This window comes from Rhineura floridana, chromosome 5 (assembly GCF_030035675.1).
Source record: "Rhineura floridana isolate rRhiFlo1 chromosome 5, rRhiFlo1.hap2, whole genome shotgun sequence".
Lineage (NCBI taxonomy): Eukaryota > Metazoa > Chordata > Lepidosauria > Squamata > Rhineuridae > Rhineura > Rhineura floridana.
The window spans coordinates 5,470,773-5,490,865 of NC_084484.1; the positions used below are offsets into that span (position 1 = coordinate 5,470,773).

At 41.5% G+C, this 20,093-nt stretch overlaps 1 protein-coding gene across 3 annotated transcripts in view; it reads right to left on the minus strand.

The window, feature by feature from the left end:
- Positions 1–1,099: 1,099 nt before the first annotated feature.
- Positions 1,100–20,093, minus strand: part of DNAJC15 (DnaJ heat shock protein family (Hsp40) member C15) — a 45,578-nt gene continuing 26,584 nt past the window's right edge. For 2 of the 3 annotated variants that reach the window (XM_061629906.1, XM_061629907.1), the window contains 2 exons: positions 18,966–19,036; positions 1,100–6,708 (listed from right to left, as the gene is read on the minus strand). In XM_061629906.1, the coding sequence (XP_061485890.1) occupies positions 6,638–6,708; positions 18,966–19,036 (142 nt within the window). In that variant the 3' untranslated portion in view covers positions 1,100–6,637. Of the gene's footprint in view, positions 6,709–18,965; positions 19,037–20,093 lie in introns of those variants that run through there. The other variant, XR_009763088.1, reaches the window with a different exon arrangement.

Sequence of the window (20,093 nt, forward strand, 5' to 3'; positions counted from 1 at the left end):
GCTGTCTTCATGCTAGAAACTGTATTTCACCACTCCTCAGAGAACAGAAATAACATAAAGCAGCACCCTGCATGCCTTGTTCCCCAGATCCAAGGTGCTCTTCAGCTAATTAACACTTTTGTATGCAGGGAAAAAGTATTATCAGTTTAGGTGCGTTTGAGGACCCCCCCTTTTAATGTATCAACATACTCCATATTAGGGTTATGGGGGTCTCATTCCTCCACCAAAGCTGGATTTGGAATTCTGTTATGTTAAAATCCTCAAGTGTTTCCACTGGAAAATGCAAATTAAGATATATGCAGAGGACAAAGGGTGGAGCCCTCTGTGTGCAAACAAGTTGGGGGAGAGGGGGTTTAAGGATCCTGTAGGCACCACCCACAGATGATATATGCTTCTGTGTGAATACAGAAGTAAAGAAAAGCCAAGAACAAATCACACACATTTGCTAATATCTCACTAGGCTGTTGCTTCCCCCAGTCCAGTGGTTTTCAAACTGTATTCATGGAAACTCTGGAAGCTTCTCATGGCCTTTAGCCATCAGTAACGAGAAAACAAACTTTCCTGCAACATAGCTTGCCCACATTTATTCATCTTCCCTACAGTACAAAGGCTACAATTGCGGATAGTGCAGTGGCAGTGAAACAGAAAAGGCTTCACCAGGGATGTAGTTGTCCAGGGTCTCATGGGGTCTTGGACTCCTTAGTTTTTTGGGAGCAGGATCCGAATGTCTCCAACATCCTATAGACCCATCAGCATGAAAGGGGAGTATGTTAGCCACTGAGAAGAGTCTTCTAACATGCTTCTTTGTCCTTTCCTGCTAATGGGAGCCAATAAGAGTGAAAGGGGGTTAGTCTCTGAGACTCTTCTTAGTAGCTTTCCCCCTTCAACTGTTCAGAAAGGAGCTGACGGGTCAGGCACCCAGAGCCCTAAGCCTACTCCCAAATGGCCCTGTCGGGAGTTTTTAACTGAGACCCCCAAACTCCTAGGTAGGCGCGCAGGGATTTGGAGAGAGGCTCAGCAGCTACAAGGGAGCCAAATGTTCCTGATCTGTCCTTTCCTGGCCAATGCACCAATTGTAGAAGGAAAATTTTCCAGTCAATTTATTGTGCTCCAAAGGACAGAGTTTATTGAAAGATACAGACCAATGATCATTGGGAGAGAGGCTACGAAGAACCTTCTCTGCCCAAAAGAAACCAAGCAGAGATGTATAAAGGGATTACACGTTATACATTTATCCCAACCCAAAAGCATACGTTATTACCATATTTAGCAGTATCATACACCTTCTGACCTATTCTGGGTGGTTCACTTTACCTGTTTAGACCCTGCCCTATCCATGTGTCAGGTGGTTACCTGCCTATCTTCCCATATTGGGCAGTTCAATCACTTCATCCTAAGATCTCCTACCCGGTGGGTTTACAACCAGAGATGTGAAATATTTCTTCAGACGCACCTAACATAACCATGATCTGCATTTAAACCAAGCATCTCTAAACAGCAGGCTTTAGATCTTTCGCAACTTCCCTGTTCCCTATCTCTTAGCTTAGTTTCATTTTTAGGTAAGCTGCATTATATTGCTTTAATATGAGGCTTTGCAAGCAGCATGACTGAAGCTAACTTGAGGCCCATAAGACACCTTTCTCCCTGGAGCAAATCATAAAGGCATGGAATTGTAAATCCTACCACACATGCTTAGTGACTCCTGGGGACATCTGTTATTGTGGAAAAAGGCATTAACAAGGGTCTCATTCTCCACCAAGCAGCAAAAAAGGGGGCATGGCTTTGTCTATCATGAAGGGACTCTGCACTTCTGAATTTACAACTACTGTACACTATTGGACTTCACCAGTGTTGTGTAAATTGAAAGTGCCTTGGGATATTCAAGAATACGTTGTAACTTGCAAATAGGTTGATGCAGAAAGGGTACCTTAAGTGAAACCATTACTCCACTCAGCTCTCTGTTTCTAAATGTTGTTCCTGAAGGCACAAATACCAGAAGGTAAATAAACTCCCCCAATACTATTAAGGGATCATATGATTTTAAGTCAGTCTGAACTGGCTACCTCTACAATCTTAAATATATAGGGGTGGCCTGATAAGACTCCCAGTTCAATGGCCTAGTCAGAAGGTGAGGTGAAATGCAACACAATCTCCAAACAGTTTATGTTTAACTAGGGAAATCAATAGAGAAATACCAGCTAATTAGCTCAAAATATTTTTTCTGTAAGAACTTAGGTTCAGCACAAATAAATGTACTGTTGCCTCAAATTGTGCTTGTAGGAAAAACATTGTATTCCATCATTTAATTGAAAGAACTTGAACCACAGTCAGTAACCTTAGGACTCAAATCTTCACACCTCACTTACTGAATCAATTTGTCCCCTAAAGCAATTTACACTTAACAGTGATTCCCACCAAAGGAAGGACTGAGTGTTTACTGACTGACTGGCTGCTAAGTTCCGCTAACTAGGCCGCTCATGTCATGACATCTAACAGGCATTTTCTTTTCATTTCAGGCCAATGGTTTCTTTACAGACCACATTTCCTAATTAAACAGAAAGGGTCTCTGCACTTCTCATTGAAATTGAGACAAAACAGTGGCTATATTGTAATCGCAAGGGAAACAGATTTTCTGGCTTAACACTTTCCCCCACTGTGCTGCTGAATCTCCAGCTTCAGTGTTGTCCTTTGCACTTTCACAATTCTTTGTAAGATTCAGTTTTGTTTTGAGATCTGCAAAGACTACAATCCTAAATTTTGAAGAGTTGCTTGCCAGGCTGACTTTCTCAAATTTATTCCCATTTCGCTCCTAGGTTTAAGAACTGCTTGTGATTTTAAAGCAGCACAATAGCATCAGCACATTCACTATTACTTAGTATGTCACACTTGAGAATCTTCTCTAACATTTATCTTGCTATTCTTGTAAGGTAGGGAAGTTTTGATATCCCCATATTGCAGATGGTGGGGGACAGCTAAAGCTGAAGGTTGCTCACTTAAGACTACTTGCCGAGTGCATGCAAGATTCAAACTATGCTACACCAGTCTTCATGTACAATATAATACTGGGTGTGTCTGCTCAACAGCAAGCCCCACTGACGTCAATAGGACTTACTCACAGCCAAATGTGCACAGGACTGCAGCTTAAAAAGTGTCCTGTAAAATCAGACAGAGAGCCAGTGTGGCGTAGTGATTAAAGTGTTGGATTAGGACCTGGGAGACCAGGGTTTGAATCCTCACACAGCCATGAAGCTCACTGGGTGACCTTGGGCCAGTCACTGCCTCTCAGCCTCAGAGGAAGGCAATGGTAAACCACTCCTGAATAGCACTTACCATGAAAACCCTATTCATAGGGTCACCATAAGTCAGATCGACTTGAAGGCAGTCCATTTCCAAAATCAGACTGAAAACCATGACTAAGAAAAATCAAAATAAAAGAGCATGCAATCTTTCTGAAAGATATTCAGACTCTCTCCACGATAGCTTAACAGTGATGCAGCAGCTATCGCAGAAGTTTCTCCATGGAGCTCTTGATGGATGGTCCCTGACGTTGCTGGATCACAGTTCCCATCATTCCTGATGGCTGGGGTGATGGGAATTGTAGTCCAACAACATCCAGGGACCCAAGTGTGGGAAAGGCTAGTTAAGAAGGTATTCTTATGTTGAGAAATTGTGATGGGACAAAAAGATGCAGTTTATTAGGGCTGTATAGATAAAAACTGCTATTTTGATAAGTCTGGAAAATAATAGGCAGCTTAAATGCCAGAATAATAGGATAATTATTCCGGTTACTAATTCCTACCAAGGGGCAGGCTGTCATTATCAGACAGAATAGGACAAGGTGCCTTTACCTTTAATATTTGTAAAGAAGAGGTAATTGTAGGAATGAGAAAAAACTTCACCTGCTGAAATCCCTCCTTTCACACACTATTAAATGTGTGCTCAGTGCTCAATCATGGAAGTCAAATACATGGATTAGAGCTGTCTATCTGCCCATCTTTCATTGGGTTTAGTGGTTATGATTTAAGTATTGCTTAGTTAGGATTTAGTTAGTAGCATGGAGAAAAGGAAACACCTACAGTAGTCTAATGCTCCTGTCCCCACAGTCGTTACTTTGGGTTTGATGTTTTTCTCATTTTGAAGAAGTGGAGTTGAAAAGAACCTCAGAATTTACACTTAGCCCATGTTTCCTTTATCCTCATGTCATAGGCATTTAGATTAATAAAATCTAGCTTCTAACAAGGATACATGGAGACCTTGTAATCTATTGTAATCTAAAATCTAGCCTAATCTAAAGGAAATTTGGAAAATAGATAAGAGGGGGGGAACTCATTACCAACCTTCAAAAGGAAGTCAGAAATACTAGGGTGGACAGCCACAGTTAAGTAAAACACAAGAAGGCAAAAAACACAGAACAAGGAGAAGGGAATAACACCAGCAAAGGGCAGGTTAATTTACAAAGTACAAAGCAGTATTAGCAGTTTTACATGTATTTATGTTTCCATTAAAAATTTTATGTGAGCTTTCATAAATTATTTTCCTCAGCAACAAGAGCATTCAGAGAGAAACAGCAACTCTCATTAGCTCATAAACTCAGTCAAGAGAACATTTTCATTGCCTACCAGGGCAATTTTGCTTTTGGGCAACAGGCCAGATCACATACAGATTCCACTAAGGACAAAGAAAATTCACTTTTCCTCTCACACCTGCCACATTAGTGAAAAGTAAATCAAATCTTCAATGAACATTTAAGATTTTCAGGTATTCATTTAAAAGTACTTTTAAGGCAAATAAAGAACAGACATTGAGGCAAAAAAATATCACAGACTGAATAAAACAAGACAACTTACACGTGTTTGGATTTTTACAAAAATACAAAAACACACAGAAGGTAACTTTTTTCAGAAGGTAAATGATTTTCAGGCATATGAAAAATATATTAGAACAATCAACATTAGCAAGAATTTGGTAACATTTCAAGTATGTCTTAAAAATAATGAGTGAAAGATAAATTAGCATTTAGATAAAAAGGTAGATATGCTAGTGGATAGTTGCACTCCAAGGCCTAGTTAATGAGTCATGGTAACCAAAGCATGCCAAAAGGAGAGTTCAGAAGACCTGAGGCTTTGTTCTTGTGTTTACCTGTGTGTGGCTTGAGGAGGGAGGCTCTGCATGTCAGAGATCCTGCTCTATTTCTCTGCAAATGTCAGTGTAGGAATTAGTACAGTCTACAAATCCTTCATGCATGTACAAAGGTATTTTAACATTATCCGAGATTGCTGGTGTTCAGTTGGGGTCCGCAGAAGAAATAAGTTTAAAGAAAAAAAAAAGGAGGGGGAGTTCAGAAAGAGTGACATAGGTAACACATCTCTTACGCCACACCAAAGGATTAAACAAAAGAATAGAGATAATCTTAAAATGTAAAGATATCATCTTTTTATTTAAGCACGTTTCCTGGTTCTTCCTCTAGGGAGCTCAAAACCCAATCAGTTAGACTGTGACGAGAGAAAGTGATTTGCCCAAGCCAGGGGTGGGGAACATGCCGAGGGCCTGTTCCACATTCCAGTGATGGAGAGGGGGAGGGAAATGTGGTGGAACAATGGATCTAACTGTTGCCTTTGCATATTAGGCTATATTTCAACCACACAAGTCATTGGGTTCTACCTCTACACACACCCTTCTCCATCTTCCATCCAAACAAGTAAGATCATTATCACAGTTCAAGGGCACATTCTAGTCAGGGAAAAACAACTGAAGAGGGTGTGGAGCAGGAGTAGTGAAGATTGTGGTCTCAGGAGGGTTCCAATGGTAAGGGCCAGACACAGAAGTCTGGAATGTAGTATTTGGCCCCCTGATCTCAAGCACCCACCCCTGGGTTAAGGCCACCCAGGGATACGAGCTTCATAGCAAGAGAAATCAGGTCTAAGTTCACACTTTATCCATGATGCACAGTGGTGCAACTGTCACTCCCTTTAAAGGATAATACAGAAATAATGTGAAGGAGGTCCTTATGCTTTACAGACAATGAAAAGTGATAGCACCGATCTTGTAACTTTTTTTGCAAGATTACATTATGCTTCAAGTATAATATTTATATCTTGCTTACTAACCTCAAGGTGGCTTATAATACATTTAAAATACATCAGAACAGACAAGTTACTAGAGAGGTTCAAAGATGGATACGTTTTCTTCCAGCCCTCATATGTTCTACCTGCTACTCTGCTTTTGAAGCTCTGTGCCACAGCAGATCTCAGCGGAAATAGCTGCCAGAGCAGCCAGATGTTAGTATCTCATAGGAGAGGCTGCCAGTGCTGATGTCTTAGACAGTTTTGGCTCCTGGGGGCAGATGTAAGTGGCACTGAGGGAGCAAAGGTGTTTAATATCCATGTAAATGTGCTTTCCTACAAGAATGGCACAAGTGAGGTTTTGAATGTAGAAAACGAATTGTATTATTAAAAACCTGAAACCGCAACTTCAAGTGTTCTTGAACTTTAATAATAAACTGCAGATGAAGACTATATCCAACATTGTCATCCAATACCAAACAAGAAGGTTCTTACAGAAGAAGCCATTGCATGGCCTACAATGTTTCCTGGATGTTAATAAAACGTTTTGCATTTCTCAAAAAAATCCAGGAGCCCTAATGTTTATTGCTTGATTCCAAGAAGTCCTTTGCTTCATTGATTTTTGTTGCTAAGTAAGGAGAGCCACCTAAATAAAGAGAAAAGAAAAATAAGTGAACACTATATAATGCTGATTTTACTTTAAAAATAGTATGATCCTTAGTTATTGAAAGATGTCATCTCATTAGTTTTCATTAACTTTCTAACAAGACAACTATCACAAGGAACCACAATCTTAAGGGCAATTGTTACTTTTTCTGCAATCCTATGCAAGTCTACTCAGTAGTAAATTCCATTAGAGTTCAGTGGGACTTACTCCCAGGTTAGTATATCTAAGATTGCAGTCCAAGGTACGAGATTACTCCCCTGGTTCCACCCAAGCTTGTATTAACAGCCTAATGTCTTGTTCCATTAAGCAATCAGTTATGTGGAAGATCCAGAAGGACAAATGTGGAGTGTTGAATTCAGAGTCTTCTTAGTGGTGGCACACCATTTGTGAAACTCCCTCCCCAAAGAGATCTGCCTGTTGTCAACATTATCTTCTTGATGACATTATTTTTCCAGCTTTTAAATGTATTTTTTAAAATATGAAGTTATGTTTCAAACCATCTTGGAAGCTCTCCTGAAAGACGGTACACACATTTTAAAAATAATGAAATAAAGTGAAGCACTGATGATGTTTTCAAAGCTTCTGTAATCCAACAATGAGGTTTAAACCTTAAATCAGGGTTGAGGGACCTTTTAGAACCCGAGGTCCACAGTCTCTCATAGGCAACCTTACAGGGGCCACTTGCCAGTGGTGGACAGAGCAATGGATGCAACTCTTCACCTGGACCTGAGGTTGCCCACCCCTGATCTAGGAGGCATATTAAGAGGCAAGGAACCGCTGCTTTCTTTATGAAGCACGTTAGAATTGCTCCAAGGCTCAATTCCATACATATCAACACCAAACCCTGAGTTCAGACCACAGGTAGTGTGAGGTACCTCAACAAGTTTTATTTAATTTTTGACAATATTCTCTGAAGGAAATCCCAGCAGGGATATTTTTAATATAGAATCATTAGCTGTGCGCAGCAAGTATGTCCCATTCTTGAGTTAAGGCACAGCCAGCCAAAAGTGTCACATTAATGCTATTTAAACACAGAATGCCTTCTTCCCTGTCCTCAATGCTGTCATTGCTTTCCAGTCCATCTAACAATCTGATTACAGTTCAGCAGCCTTGGTGTTTGTTGTTATTTTACTCTCCCCCCCGAGTGCCAACCATCTGCCTCTTGCCACTGAAAAACAACATCCGAAGGTCTGTTGTCAGCAGCTCACCATGCAAGCAGTACACACCTAGTTGCTTGTCTGTAAATCAACAACAGAACATTACAAACAACCTTTTCTAAGCATCTGTTCAGAAAAATCAGATAAAGTGGAAACACCAAAAACAAGTTACCAATTTTAGAGCAAATGTATATGTGTGGTATGTGACAAGCAGTTGCTAGACCATGCGAAACCAGTACTCCATTATCTTTATATGTAGCAAATGTCCCATTCCTGGGCAAAGTTCTAGAGAGAGTGGTTGCGGACCAGCTCCAGACACTCTTGGATGAGACCGATTATCTGGATCCATTTCAATCGGGTTTCAGGCCTGGTTTTGGCACGGAGATGGCCTTGGTCACCCTGTATGATGACCTTTGCCGGGAGAAAGACAGGGGGAGTGTAACTCTGTTGATTCTCCTTGATCTCTGAGCGGCTTTTGATACCATCGACCATGGTATCCTTCTGGGGAGACTCGCTGATCTGGGAGCTGGAGGTACTGCTTGGCAGTGGTTCTGCTCCTACTTGATGGGTCGTCTCCAGAAGATAGTGCTTGGGGAATTTTGCTCGACACCCTGGGCTCTCCAATATGGAGTTCCGCAGGGGTCAGTTCTGTCCCCCATGCTCTTTAACATCTACATGAAGCCGCTGGGTGCTGTCATCAGGAGTTTTGGAGTGCGTTGTCACCAGTATGCTGATGACACGCAGCTCTACTTCTCCTTTTCATCTTCATCAGGTGAGGCTGTCAAGGTGCTGAACCGATGCCTGGCGGCGATAATGGACTGGATGAGAGCGAATAAATTGAAGCTCAATCCAGATAAGACTGAGATGCTGTTAGGAGGTGGTTCCCCTGACCGGATGGTGGATGTACAACCTGTCCTGGATGGGGTTGCACTCCCCCTGAAGGAGCAGGTTCGTAGTCTAGGAGTTCTTTTAGATCCATCCCCGTCACTGGAGGCTCAGGTAGCCTCAGTGGCACGGAGTGCTTTCTACCAGCTTCGGTTGGTGGCCCAACTACGCCACTATCTGGACAGGGAAAACCTTGCTTCAGTTGCCCATGCTCTGGTAACCTCTAAATTAGACTACTGCAATGCACTCTACGTGGGGCTGCCCTTGAAGACGGTTCGGAAACTGCAGCTCGTGCAAAATGCGGTGGCCAGACTGATAACCGGGACCAGGCGGTCCGAACATATAACACCGATTCTGGCTCGCCTGCACTGGTTGCCTATATGTTTCCGGGCTCGATTCAAGGTGCTGGTTTTAACCTTTAAAGCCTTGTACGGCATGGGACCACAATACCTGATGGAACGCCTCTCCCGATATGAACCTACCCGTACACTGCGCTCAACATCGAAGGCCCTCCTCCAGGTGCCTACTCAGAAAGAAGCCCGGAAAGTGATGACAAGAAAAAGGGCCTTCTCAGTGGTGGCCCCCGAACTATGGAATACTCTCCCTGATGAGATACGCCTGGCACCAACATTACTATCTTTTCAGCATCAGGTAAAAATTTTCCTATTCTCCCAGGCATTTTCAGCATTTTAGTATGTTCAATCATGTTTTAATTTCTGTTGTTTTTAACTTATTTAAATGCTTAATATGAGGTTTTAATTGTATGTCAGATGTTTTTTACCTGTTGTGAACCGCCCAGAGAGCTTCGGCTATGGGGCGGTATATAAATTGAATAAATAAATAAATAAATAAATTATATTGCTTTCAGTCCATGTGCTGACCCCATGGTGTGCAGCATTCCTGGAGGAAGGAACACAGATGTGCAATGCTGTACACATACAGACCAGTGCACAGATTGAAAACCATTGTATGCTGGGCCACATGATACTCTGCACAGGCAAATACATTTTACACACCACACATCTTGTATAAAGTGATCCCTTTGCATCAAAGAAGCAGGAAGAGGAGTGGGCAAGATACAAGACACTTCTGAATTAGGAATCTAAGCACACACACACACACAAATTCAATCATGCACAACAAAATACATTACACAACAACGTACTTTACACCCTTTACCATGAACAGAAAAGGCATAACTAATTAGTTCACACGGATATATAGCTTCTCAAAGTGGGGCATCTAAATCACCTTTGGTTAACATGGGAAGGGGTGATGGAATCTGTAAGGGGGGTAACATTGCTGTGCTTCCAATGTGCAGATGGGTGTAGGGAAAGACAAGCAACCAACAAAATAGGTAACAGACAAGGAAACGAGATCCTGGTGAGGTGGCAATGGGGTGTTGCAATCGGTATCCTGTGAGTAAAAGGGGAAGTGGAATTCAGAAGCTCTAAACTCTGAAGAGAGGAAGAATGTGTGCACATGTGCATATGCTTCTAATGAGGAACTTGACAAACAAGAATTGAAATATCTGGTAGACAACACGTTGTGGAATATAAATGTAAAAGCAACAAGATGTATGAGTATTTGATATTACTTTATCCTATCAGGCGATTTTACTGTAGTTGCTAATTAATAGATGTTATTGTTAGGTCCAAACCCAACACGCAAGCCGTCACTGTCTACTCAGCTCACATCCACCCGGGAAGGTGCGGAGCTGAGAGCAATAACCCACTGCCAGAGATCAGGAAATAAGTTGCCAAAATTACCTTTGCAAAGGGGTCCCAAAACCTGCCAGCAAGTTGCCTTTCAGAAGTGGGAACCCCGTTTATTGAAATACAGTAGATTATATAGATTCCCCAGTGTTACAAAAATGGAGAGCAGACGTCATAAACTACAAGAAAAATAACTGTAGACAAAGTAACTTTTAGATATGTAAAGAGGGGTGCTTAAAGTAACAAAGCTAGGAACATCTTGCTTCTTTTGCAGACATTCACTTGCATAGTTTGTGCAACCTTGAGATAAGTGGTAGGAGCCAAAAGAACAAAGTACAGATAGGAAAAGGGGAGTATTGAAACAAGAGAGGCCCTTCAGTGGGGGATACATTCAGGTTACATTTCTGCATTTACAAACAGAAACGTGTAGAAATCTATAGACATGTTAAAAGAAACATTAGCTTTCTTTGTGCTCAGGGTCAGCAATATGATACAATCTATAGGGTATTGATATTGAATGCACAAGGAAGGAAGGGAGTCATCTCCAGTTTATTCAGGCTTTTATTTACCCAGCCACCTGGAGTGTGGGGTCAGGTCAGGGGGAAATAAACCGATATCATGTTTATATCAACCTTCATTTTCTTAACCCAACATTATCTACATCTAAGACAGTGTAAATACGCAAGCCAGAAACTTGCCCCAAAATTTATTCAGATATATAATGCAATGCATAATGTACATGAATAATAACAGCTACACAATATTATTCCACTAAGAAATGCCTGTAAATTGGTTAACATAGAATCTCATCCCTGGAACAAAAGAATGGGAAGTGGGAGAATCCCACAGAGATGACATTCTTCAGCTCTGTTAGCCATAGAATCTGTATAGCTTACAGAGCCTGGATAGGATTAAAACAGTGTAGCACACCTCCATAAAATGGCCCATAAAGACACATATTACAAGTAAGGGCAGACACATATTACAACTAGTTATAATAAGAGCTTCTATCAGATTATAACAAACATGAAGACAGAGTAAAAATACAAACTAGGCCACAGATATGAAAATATGATATATCCACATTTGTCAGCTGAGTGTTTAAAAATATTGGAGTGTAATATTTTTTCACCTATCATGATTACTTTTTAAATTTTCAATGCAACCTCCATTAAAGAAATTGACATTGCATAAGAGATTGCTATCTCCAGTATTTCAATTGCTGCTGACACTGCTGTCCTTAGAATAGTCAAGGCTTCTAGTGTTGACAATGACTGATGTTCCTGCCATTGACTGATGCCAACGCAAGTGTCTTAGTCGAGGTCTACTCCTAAAAGTATCAGAAAATGCTTGTTCTTCTGTGGAAAACAGGACTGGAAAAATCCCATGAAGGTCACTTGGACAACTAAAACTTTAAGCTGCATCTAGAAATTTCAGAGGTATTTCTAGCCCTTGTATGTTTGAGAGGCATGAATGGGCTGGATGAAATGGAAAGAAGGATTGTGTCTGATGATCCCTGAAAAGTATTCTGTACTATGTATTCTGTACATATGCAAGTGGGTGCTGGGAAGTCATTGTAGCTATGTGCTATAGTAACTCCCCCTCCATTGCAGCTGAACTCCCTTCCCTTGCCCACGACTCCTCATGGTGTTAAGCAGCAATACAATAATAACAGAGCAACTCAGAGAGGCAGAATCTTGATAACTGTTTCATCAAAATTTCTCAAGGTATTGAGAAAAGGAGAGTGTAAAGTCATCATATAGGCCAGAAATCAAAACAAGGGGGGACATTCCCCCCTTTCCTTCTTCGCTAGTCAGGGAACACTGAAAAGCACAGTCTAAAAACACTGTGAGAAATTCTGCTTTCAACTTGTGGGAAGGGAGTGCTATCTTCACTGTGACTGAAACATTGAAGGCCGCACTGTAGTGCATAGCAAGCTTGAAAAAGGAACACCCCCCTTCTTCCTTTGTCCTACTTTGGAATGCAATGTTAAAAGAAAAAAATGGGAAAAAATAATAGCCATTACTCGTGTTAGCAGTGGGATGTGACCAGGACACCAGATGAACACCGAGACCGGATTGGAACAAGACAGACAGAACAGCTAAGGTGCCTCATCTGCTCAGTAAGAGATCCAATTGAAAATATCATTACCTGCAGTTTGTTTTCTCCCTGGTCCTCCGGGCTCCTGTTTCCTTGGCGGTAAGAGTCCATCCATATGTTATATTAATACAGGCTTGTAGCAAACTGGTTTTGGAGAAGGGAAGGGCATTGTTGTGTTCTCTCACTTGCCTTTTATTACTGTGGTGTTGATACTGCTGGTATTGCTTGAGCTATGGAATAATGTGGACCTGAGTGCTGTGTGTGTTGCTGAATGACTGAAAGGAGGAAGATGACCCACCCCACCGGCTAGGGGAAACCTGTTGACCCGGTGAAGACTGAGGCAAGCCCTCCTTGAAAGAGGTCGATCCAGGAGGTAGTTCCCCATGCGAACAGGTGGAGTGGTTAAATGCGAATGACGGCCCTGTCCTACGTCGTGGAGAGACTAGGGATAGGTTTTGGCAGCTGTTAAAAGCCCTGGCTCAGCCTAAGATAGACTGAACTTGAATTGATAATGGCGCCCCAGTTCAGTCTTGAACAGATTGAACCTGTACATTGGTAATGGCAGCTGTTAAAAGCCCCAGTTCAGTCTTGGATAGACTGAACCTGAACAAAGAAAAATAATCAAACAGAAAATAAGAAAAACAGAAAAACATGGAAAAGAAGGGGTCTAAGGTGGACCCTTCACCAGGAACACCCCTTCAAAAAAATGAACTAAAATTTATAGTCAACCTGGGAAACAGCCGGCTGGTTTGAAGATGAAAACATTGATTGGTTTGGTGCATGTGTGGAATGGATATGCATATGAGGACAGTGCACTTCAATTCCCTTGAGAAAGGTACCTTTGATTTGGACAAATTAAGATGTTTGAGAGGGTTCCTGGAAGTTACACACCCTTCCCAGATGGACTATTTTTCTTCTGGGATGATAAGGCCGCGAAATTAAGTGCTAAAAACATAAAGGCTAGCCAAAAGGACTCTCTTAAGAAACTGCAAAATCTATTGGCTGAGATGAAAACGCAGTTTAAAAAAATGAGATGAATTGCGCTGGCGCCGCTCCCTCAGCCCCTTCCCTTCCCAACAATCCCTGCTCCCCTCCTTCCTACCAGACTAGCTTATACCCTCCTTGTATGAATTGAGTATATGAGCTGTGTGCTCTAAGTGTAAATTTAGCGAGTGCGCCCTGAGCTCTTGCATGCATTGAGTGCTCTCCTAATAAATGGAGAGCTACGTAATAATTGGAGGCTTGGTTGAATGAGTTTCCCTTCCCTTTCCCCAGTGTGTATACCGGTTTATGAGCCAGATTAACTGTGGGAAAATGCTCTTTGTGCCGCCCTCTCACAGTTTTGCCTATCAGCATTAGGTGGATGTTGCTGTGCTGTGACAGACACCATGACCAGAACTGGACTTCCAAAATAAGCCTTTCCTGTGTGAGTGAAAACAAACCTGAATGAGCCTTTCCTGTGTGAAAGACCTGTGAGAATTGAGGGGGAAAAATGAGGGTGGGTGGAGGACCCTGTCAAAGAAGGAACACCGGCTTTTAAGAATGATGGCCATAAAAGTTGCAGATTTTGGATGAATGGAATTTTTATATTAGAAATAGTCTGGATGTATAGTTTCCCCTGATGGGAACTTTTGATTTAGATAAAATTGTTCACCTCCGCCGAAACTTTGAGTTTAGAAGCAGTAAAATACCTCAGACTCAGTGGAATGCCTATTTTTTTGGTATGAGGAAACTAGTAAGAGATTACATGAATCCCAGGTAAGGAATCTTAAGGACTCCCAAGGAAAAAAAAAATTAAGCCCAAGGAATTTAAAGAAGAGAACCAGAAGATGTTATAGATTCTTTCACCGAAATTGAAATGAAGTGTTGTCTAAATAATGCAGTGAGAAAGTTTTCCTGCTGTCTGACTCATGAACAAAACACAGGTTTGCCTAGATGATTTTAGAATGTAGCTGAAGCATGTGTAAAGGTGGATGGAGTTAGAGACCAGGGAACTGTGTTAAAACATTCCGTATAAAGAATAAAAGGCAAAGGCATCAGTTGGTGCAAAAGCTAGGTATGTTCTAAATAAAGCCCTATGTGTCCATTACAGAGAAAGGGAAGTTAAGGTTACAAATGGTAGTGATACAGTATGTCGTAAAGAAGGTATGTGGAGAAGGATGGAGAGCTAAGCTGAAGGATTAGGAATGTAACTATTTTTCTCCTTATCTTACTTTGCAGGGAGCAAAGGTTTGGAAGGGTTAAGAAATGTTTTATTGGCAAATGTATTAACTAAAAAGGGAGACGGCAAGAGAATGGGTTAATGCCGACAGTTCAACCCCTCCTCTTCCCCCACTCTCTGAAGGGAGGCTTAAGATCAGTAAATAATTGTAAGTTCAAGGCTGAGATAAAAGGGAAGCGTCTTTCCACCAGCAACCCCTTTCTCCAGCTCGTTGCAAACCAGTATGGTTGTATTTTTATGTTTAATTGGTTTGAAGAACATTTTGGTATACAAATTGAAAAAACTTTTTGCATTAAGCTAGTCTTTGACTGCAAGTGAGCCAGATGCTGGCACCGATATGGGAATTCCAGAGCAACTTTTCATGTACAACACTTTGTGTATGGTCAGAAGCTGTAGGCTCCAAAAAGCCTAGAAAATTAGAATTTGTCATTTTGGGGGGGATGATATCTGTATAAATTCGTATATTGGAAGTCTGTACTTATACTTTTATCCACACTTAGTATTTAATTACAGGACAGAAAAACAGAAGGTAATAACTCCAGCTCTCTGGTGTTAAAGAAACAAAGGTATTTAAAAACAAAATGCCTAAATAGGAAAAGCCAAATTTACATTTTCAGAAATAATGCAATCTTCAGGGTTTGTAAAGACCTTATTAATTTTTATGTTTGTCTGTTATGTAGCTACAAAATGTTTCACTTAATGTTTGCTTGTTTGCTTTTACCACCGGTGCCAAAGGGAGGCACCTCTTCCACCCCTCTCTTCTACAGATGGATTTCCCCCCCTCTTAGCACCTTAATTTTTCCTCTGGAGCTCCTTTCTCTTATTTTTATTATTTTTACCTTCTGAACTCTTGAATTTGGGTTTTTAATTAGATATAAGTACATCACTGCAAAAATTGTTTAAAGTTAAAGGCGATTCAAAAAAAAATCCCAACACCAAAGCTTTGGTTTCTTATGGAAAGACTGGTTATGCTGTTTGTTCCCAACATGAAACAATAGAATACTTCTGGTACAATGCATGATTATAGGCAACTCTAGAAATGCGGCTTCCTCACCTCAGGGGGAGTACAGGCATACCCCGCTTTAACATACGCAATGGGACCGGAGTGTGTATGTAAAGTGAAAATGTACTTAAAGTGAAGCAATTATCTATGCATGTACTGCACTGCAATCGCCACTAGATGGCAGTGGCGTCATGCCATTAAGTGTCCGTAATTGTGAAGCGCGCACGTTAAAGTGGGGTATGGTGGAGTTTGGAGCATGTACTTTATAGTGAGGCGACTTTAAGTGAAGTGACTTTAAGTGGGGTATGCCTGTAAAATATTAGCAATGGTTCATATGTAAAAGCTCTTCTTGATGCTTTGCTATTGCCTTCTGAAATTGCTATTGCAAGTGTGTTGCTCATCAAATCCCTTATGATGACATTTCTACACCTCAGGCCACTCCTGTTTATCTCTCAACCATGATCCAGTCTCCAACAGTAACCATTAAAGATCAGGCCCCAGATTCTGAAAAAGACAAATGGAGACTAGTAGGATGCCTCTTGCACCCGGACCATTTGGGGGGCTATCCAGACAGCTGCTTGGTAGCATCCATGGTCCTTCTTCTCTATTTTTCTGGAGTGCACCACAGCATGGCCCACTCTAGAAAAGGAAGAATGATACATGCAAACAGCAAGATTGGCATGCTCCAAATTTTCCAACTGTGGCCCAGCATATTGGCACACCTGCCGTTTGCCAAGCCCACAGTGTGGGTAAAGCTGTAAGGACAAGAGGACAGCCGATCCCCCACTATGGGGACCTTTTGTAAATGTTAAGGTTGATTTTATTTAAATGCAAAAATGTTGTTCTTATGAATTTGTTCTTGTCATTGTATGCATGCGTTCTGGATGGATTGAGGCCTACCCTAGAGCAAAGGCCAATACCATCACAACTGCAAAACAAAAACAAAAACTGGACTGTCTCTTCACAAAATCCTCATAGGTGGCTCAATGTGAACCCCAGTTTTACCTCCTGTAAATCCTGCCCACTGTGATCTCCATTTAAATGATGAAATAGTCATGAACTATTGTAAGGCATTAATGAAGTGTGCTAAGGCCTTTCATTACAGATCCAGGTGGCCCTACACAGAGAAGCAGATGACCAGTGTCATCCTATCCAGCCAGGTGATTGGATGCAAGTCAAGGTATATCAAAGGAAGTCTTTACTAGAACCTCGCCAGAAAGACCCCTTCCAGGTACTGCTGGACCTGGAACATAGCTGTAAAGCACCAAGGACTCCAGACATGGATTCACACGTCACACTGCAAGAATACTTCACCACCAGAACTTGAGGACTCCAGTAGCAGCACCAGTCACCCCCCCCCCGGGATGTCTCAGCCCTGAAGGAGAAGAGTACCTCCGGCTTTGTTCCTGGTTTTGGTTGGTTCCACTCTTCCTTGTTCTGACAACTTTCTTCCTGCTACTGTTTCCTGTTTGAACTCACGACCATAGACCTCCACAGTCTGGTAGTGAGCCTAGTGCCAGTCAGCAGGAGAGCCTATCAGAAAAGAAACCCTCAGCAAAGGGCCATAATAATGCCCTCAACAAAATTCTAGTGGTAAGCCAAGCTCACTGGTGAAGATTTGCCACTCTAAGATCAGCTGAAAACATTCTAGTACAGAGGAAAGCATTAATCCAGGCTTGATTGCCCAGGTAAGGGCTACAGAAGAGATCCCTGGGCCATTTGGGAAAGACCCCAAGGACTTCATAGAGGACGACTCCTGCCCTGATGAGTTGGCATCAAGTCTGGCTGACGCTTTTGTGGGAACCCAGCTGCAAACCCTAGATGATAGTGGGTATCAGAGTGCAAGCAATAGCACTGGTTTTCCCAACCCACCTCCTCATTCATACAACTTAAGGCCATGGAAAGCCCAGCCAGTCCATGCGAGGCAAAGGGATGACAAAAGGAGGGGGTTGTGGGTAGACTACCCAGCTGCCAGACTGTTTTGATAAGCTGCAAGGACTGTTATTTCTGTGACTCATTTTTTTCTTCCATAAAGAAATTTAGCTCTTTCGTTCATCTGCTGCTATGAAAGTGGGAGAACTTTGGACAACGAACCTGAAGAGTTGCCTGAAGAGGCAAGCCAAACAGTATCATGACTAGATAAAATGCAATGGTTATGGGTATTATACCCTTTTCTGCTTTTATGGGTATGTCCTGGTTTGATGGACTCAAAATTTCCCGTCAAAGCAGCAATACAATAATAACAAACTCAGAGAGGCAGAATCTTGATCACTTTCATCAAAATTACAACTTTGTATCCAAATGCTTTTTCTTCTACGATTCTCTCTGTCTGGATCTACACAGTAAATCCTGAGAGATACTTCATTCATTAAATAAGAATAACCAAAAGAGGGGAAGGAGGGGAGAAATAGTGTGCTTCACACCTGTCACATTAGGTCAGAATTAATTTTATACTCCTGAAAAGAAGGAATAAACTATAAATCAGATATAAAACCAGATATAGAAGTCTTCACTTCCCCCTTTTTGGCTTTTTAAATACTGTGCAACTCTCTACCATCTGTTGTATCAGAGTACAAACAGCAATGAACATATGGGCTTTCTTTCTCAACCAGCTGTAGTGTAGTTAAAGTTATAATAAGAGCTTTTTGGGGAGATACATACATTAAAAACCTGGCTAGTTAAAACATCTGTGGCTGGCTTTATAGTTTTTAAGAGTACTAAAATCTAGTACACACATTTACCATTTGTATAACATTCTGCTAAAAATGTATGTGTTTGTCTATTTAAGGCTGCAAAGACTCTATTCATGTAGACAAGGATTTTCACAGCTTCATGGCTAACATTTCCCCTTCTTCAAAAGCGAGCTGCTTGACATAGCTGTTCTAGAAACACAATGCTTGACAGTTAGTTGGCTTGTGATCTAGTAAACGACCCCAAAGGCAGACATTACACTCTCTGCTATGGTTCAGGGAGACTGGATATTACTGTTTTATATTGCTGAACACACTGCAGGTAACACTTCAAGATATGCTTTGAAATATACTGCATAGAATTGGTGAAGTTCGCTATGAAGTGTAAGGCTAATCACTAGGTAAAGAGAGAGGGTCTGGCAGCATGTTACCTGTCAACTAATATTTAAGAAACTGAAAGCATACCTTTATCAGGGTGATTCAAAAGCATAATTCGTCTGTGAGCAGTTCTAATCTTGGCCTTGCCAGCAGACGGGCTGTAAAGATAAATTTAGAGTGCTTACCATAAATAAAGACTCTTGCAAGCTGTAAATTAGCAAATTTGTTTTCTTCTGGGGAAAAAACTAGAGATATTTGCCATCTGGTGGGGAAGTGATGATATTGCACCCTTGAAGAAATTTCACTTCAAAGTAATCCATAGCTTTGTGTTATTTTCATATGAGTAATCACCTGGGCTAATCAGTGACAGGAAACACCTTCAAGCAGTGCCAACAGTCAGAGCATGAGATGCTGACAGAGAGGATGCTGATGGAACGTGAGATGAAGAGGGTTGACTGACCCTCAAACCAGGAATTCAGAGCATGGTGACTGGGGGAGAGGTGCCTGGTTTTGTCTGCTCAACCTGCTCCCTGGCAGCTCTACCAGCCTGGACATCAATAAGTTGTAGAAGAACTGTTGGGAAGAGTGATGAGATGGGCCTGCTGCCCATTTCTGAACATCCCACCTATTTATCTACAAAAGGATATTGCCCCTTTTGTTGTTTGGATTGCCACTGTTTGTGGAGGCTGAATGATGGCTACTCCTCAGTGAGAAGGGAGGTGCCTGACGTTTATCCCAATCCTTGGCAAGAGCTTGAGTTTCAGGGATAACAGCCTGGGTGGGAGCAGGGGCTGCTACCCACAAGCGTGGATCGACATGATTGGTGCTTGTTACAGTTTGGTTCTGCTTGTAGGTATCGAATCAGCATCCTTTTGCATCTTGGGCAGTGTATTTTAATGAAATCAGTAGAGTGAATGATATTTAGATAGAGAGTGAAGTTGAGCAGGGTGAACGTGGTTAACACTTAGACTGCTTTTTAGCTGCTATTTTGTTAGTACTATTCTACAGATTATAATTACTTATATTCGTTTAATGGTGGGTTTCTTAATTATATTATATGACTTGGTAGTATCAGCTCCTAATGGCCCAGACATTGTAACTGTCATTTTTTGTTTTGTAACTAGAATGTTCTATTGTTATTTTTATTGCTACTATTATTTATAGTTTGTAACTTTAGGATATGCTTGAATGGAAAGCGGCATAGAATACAATCAA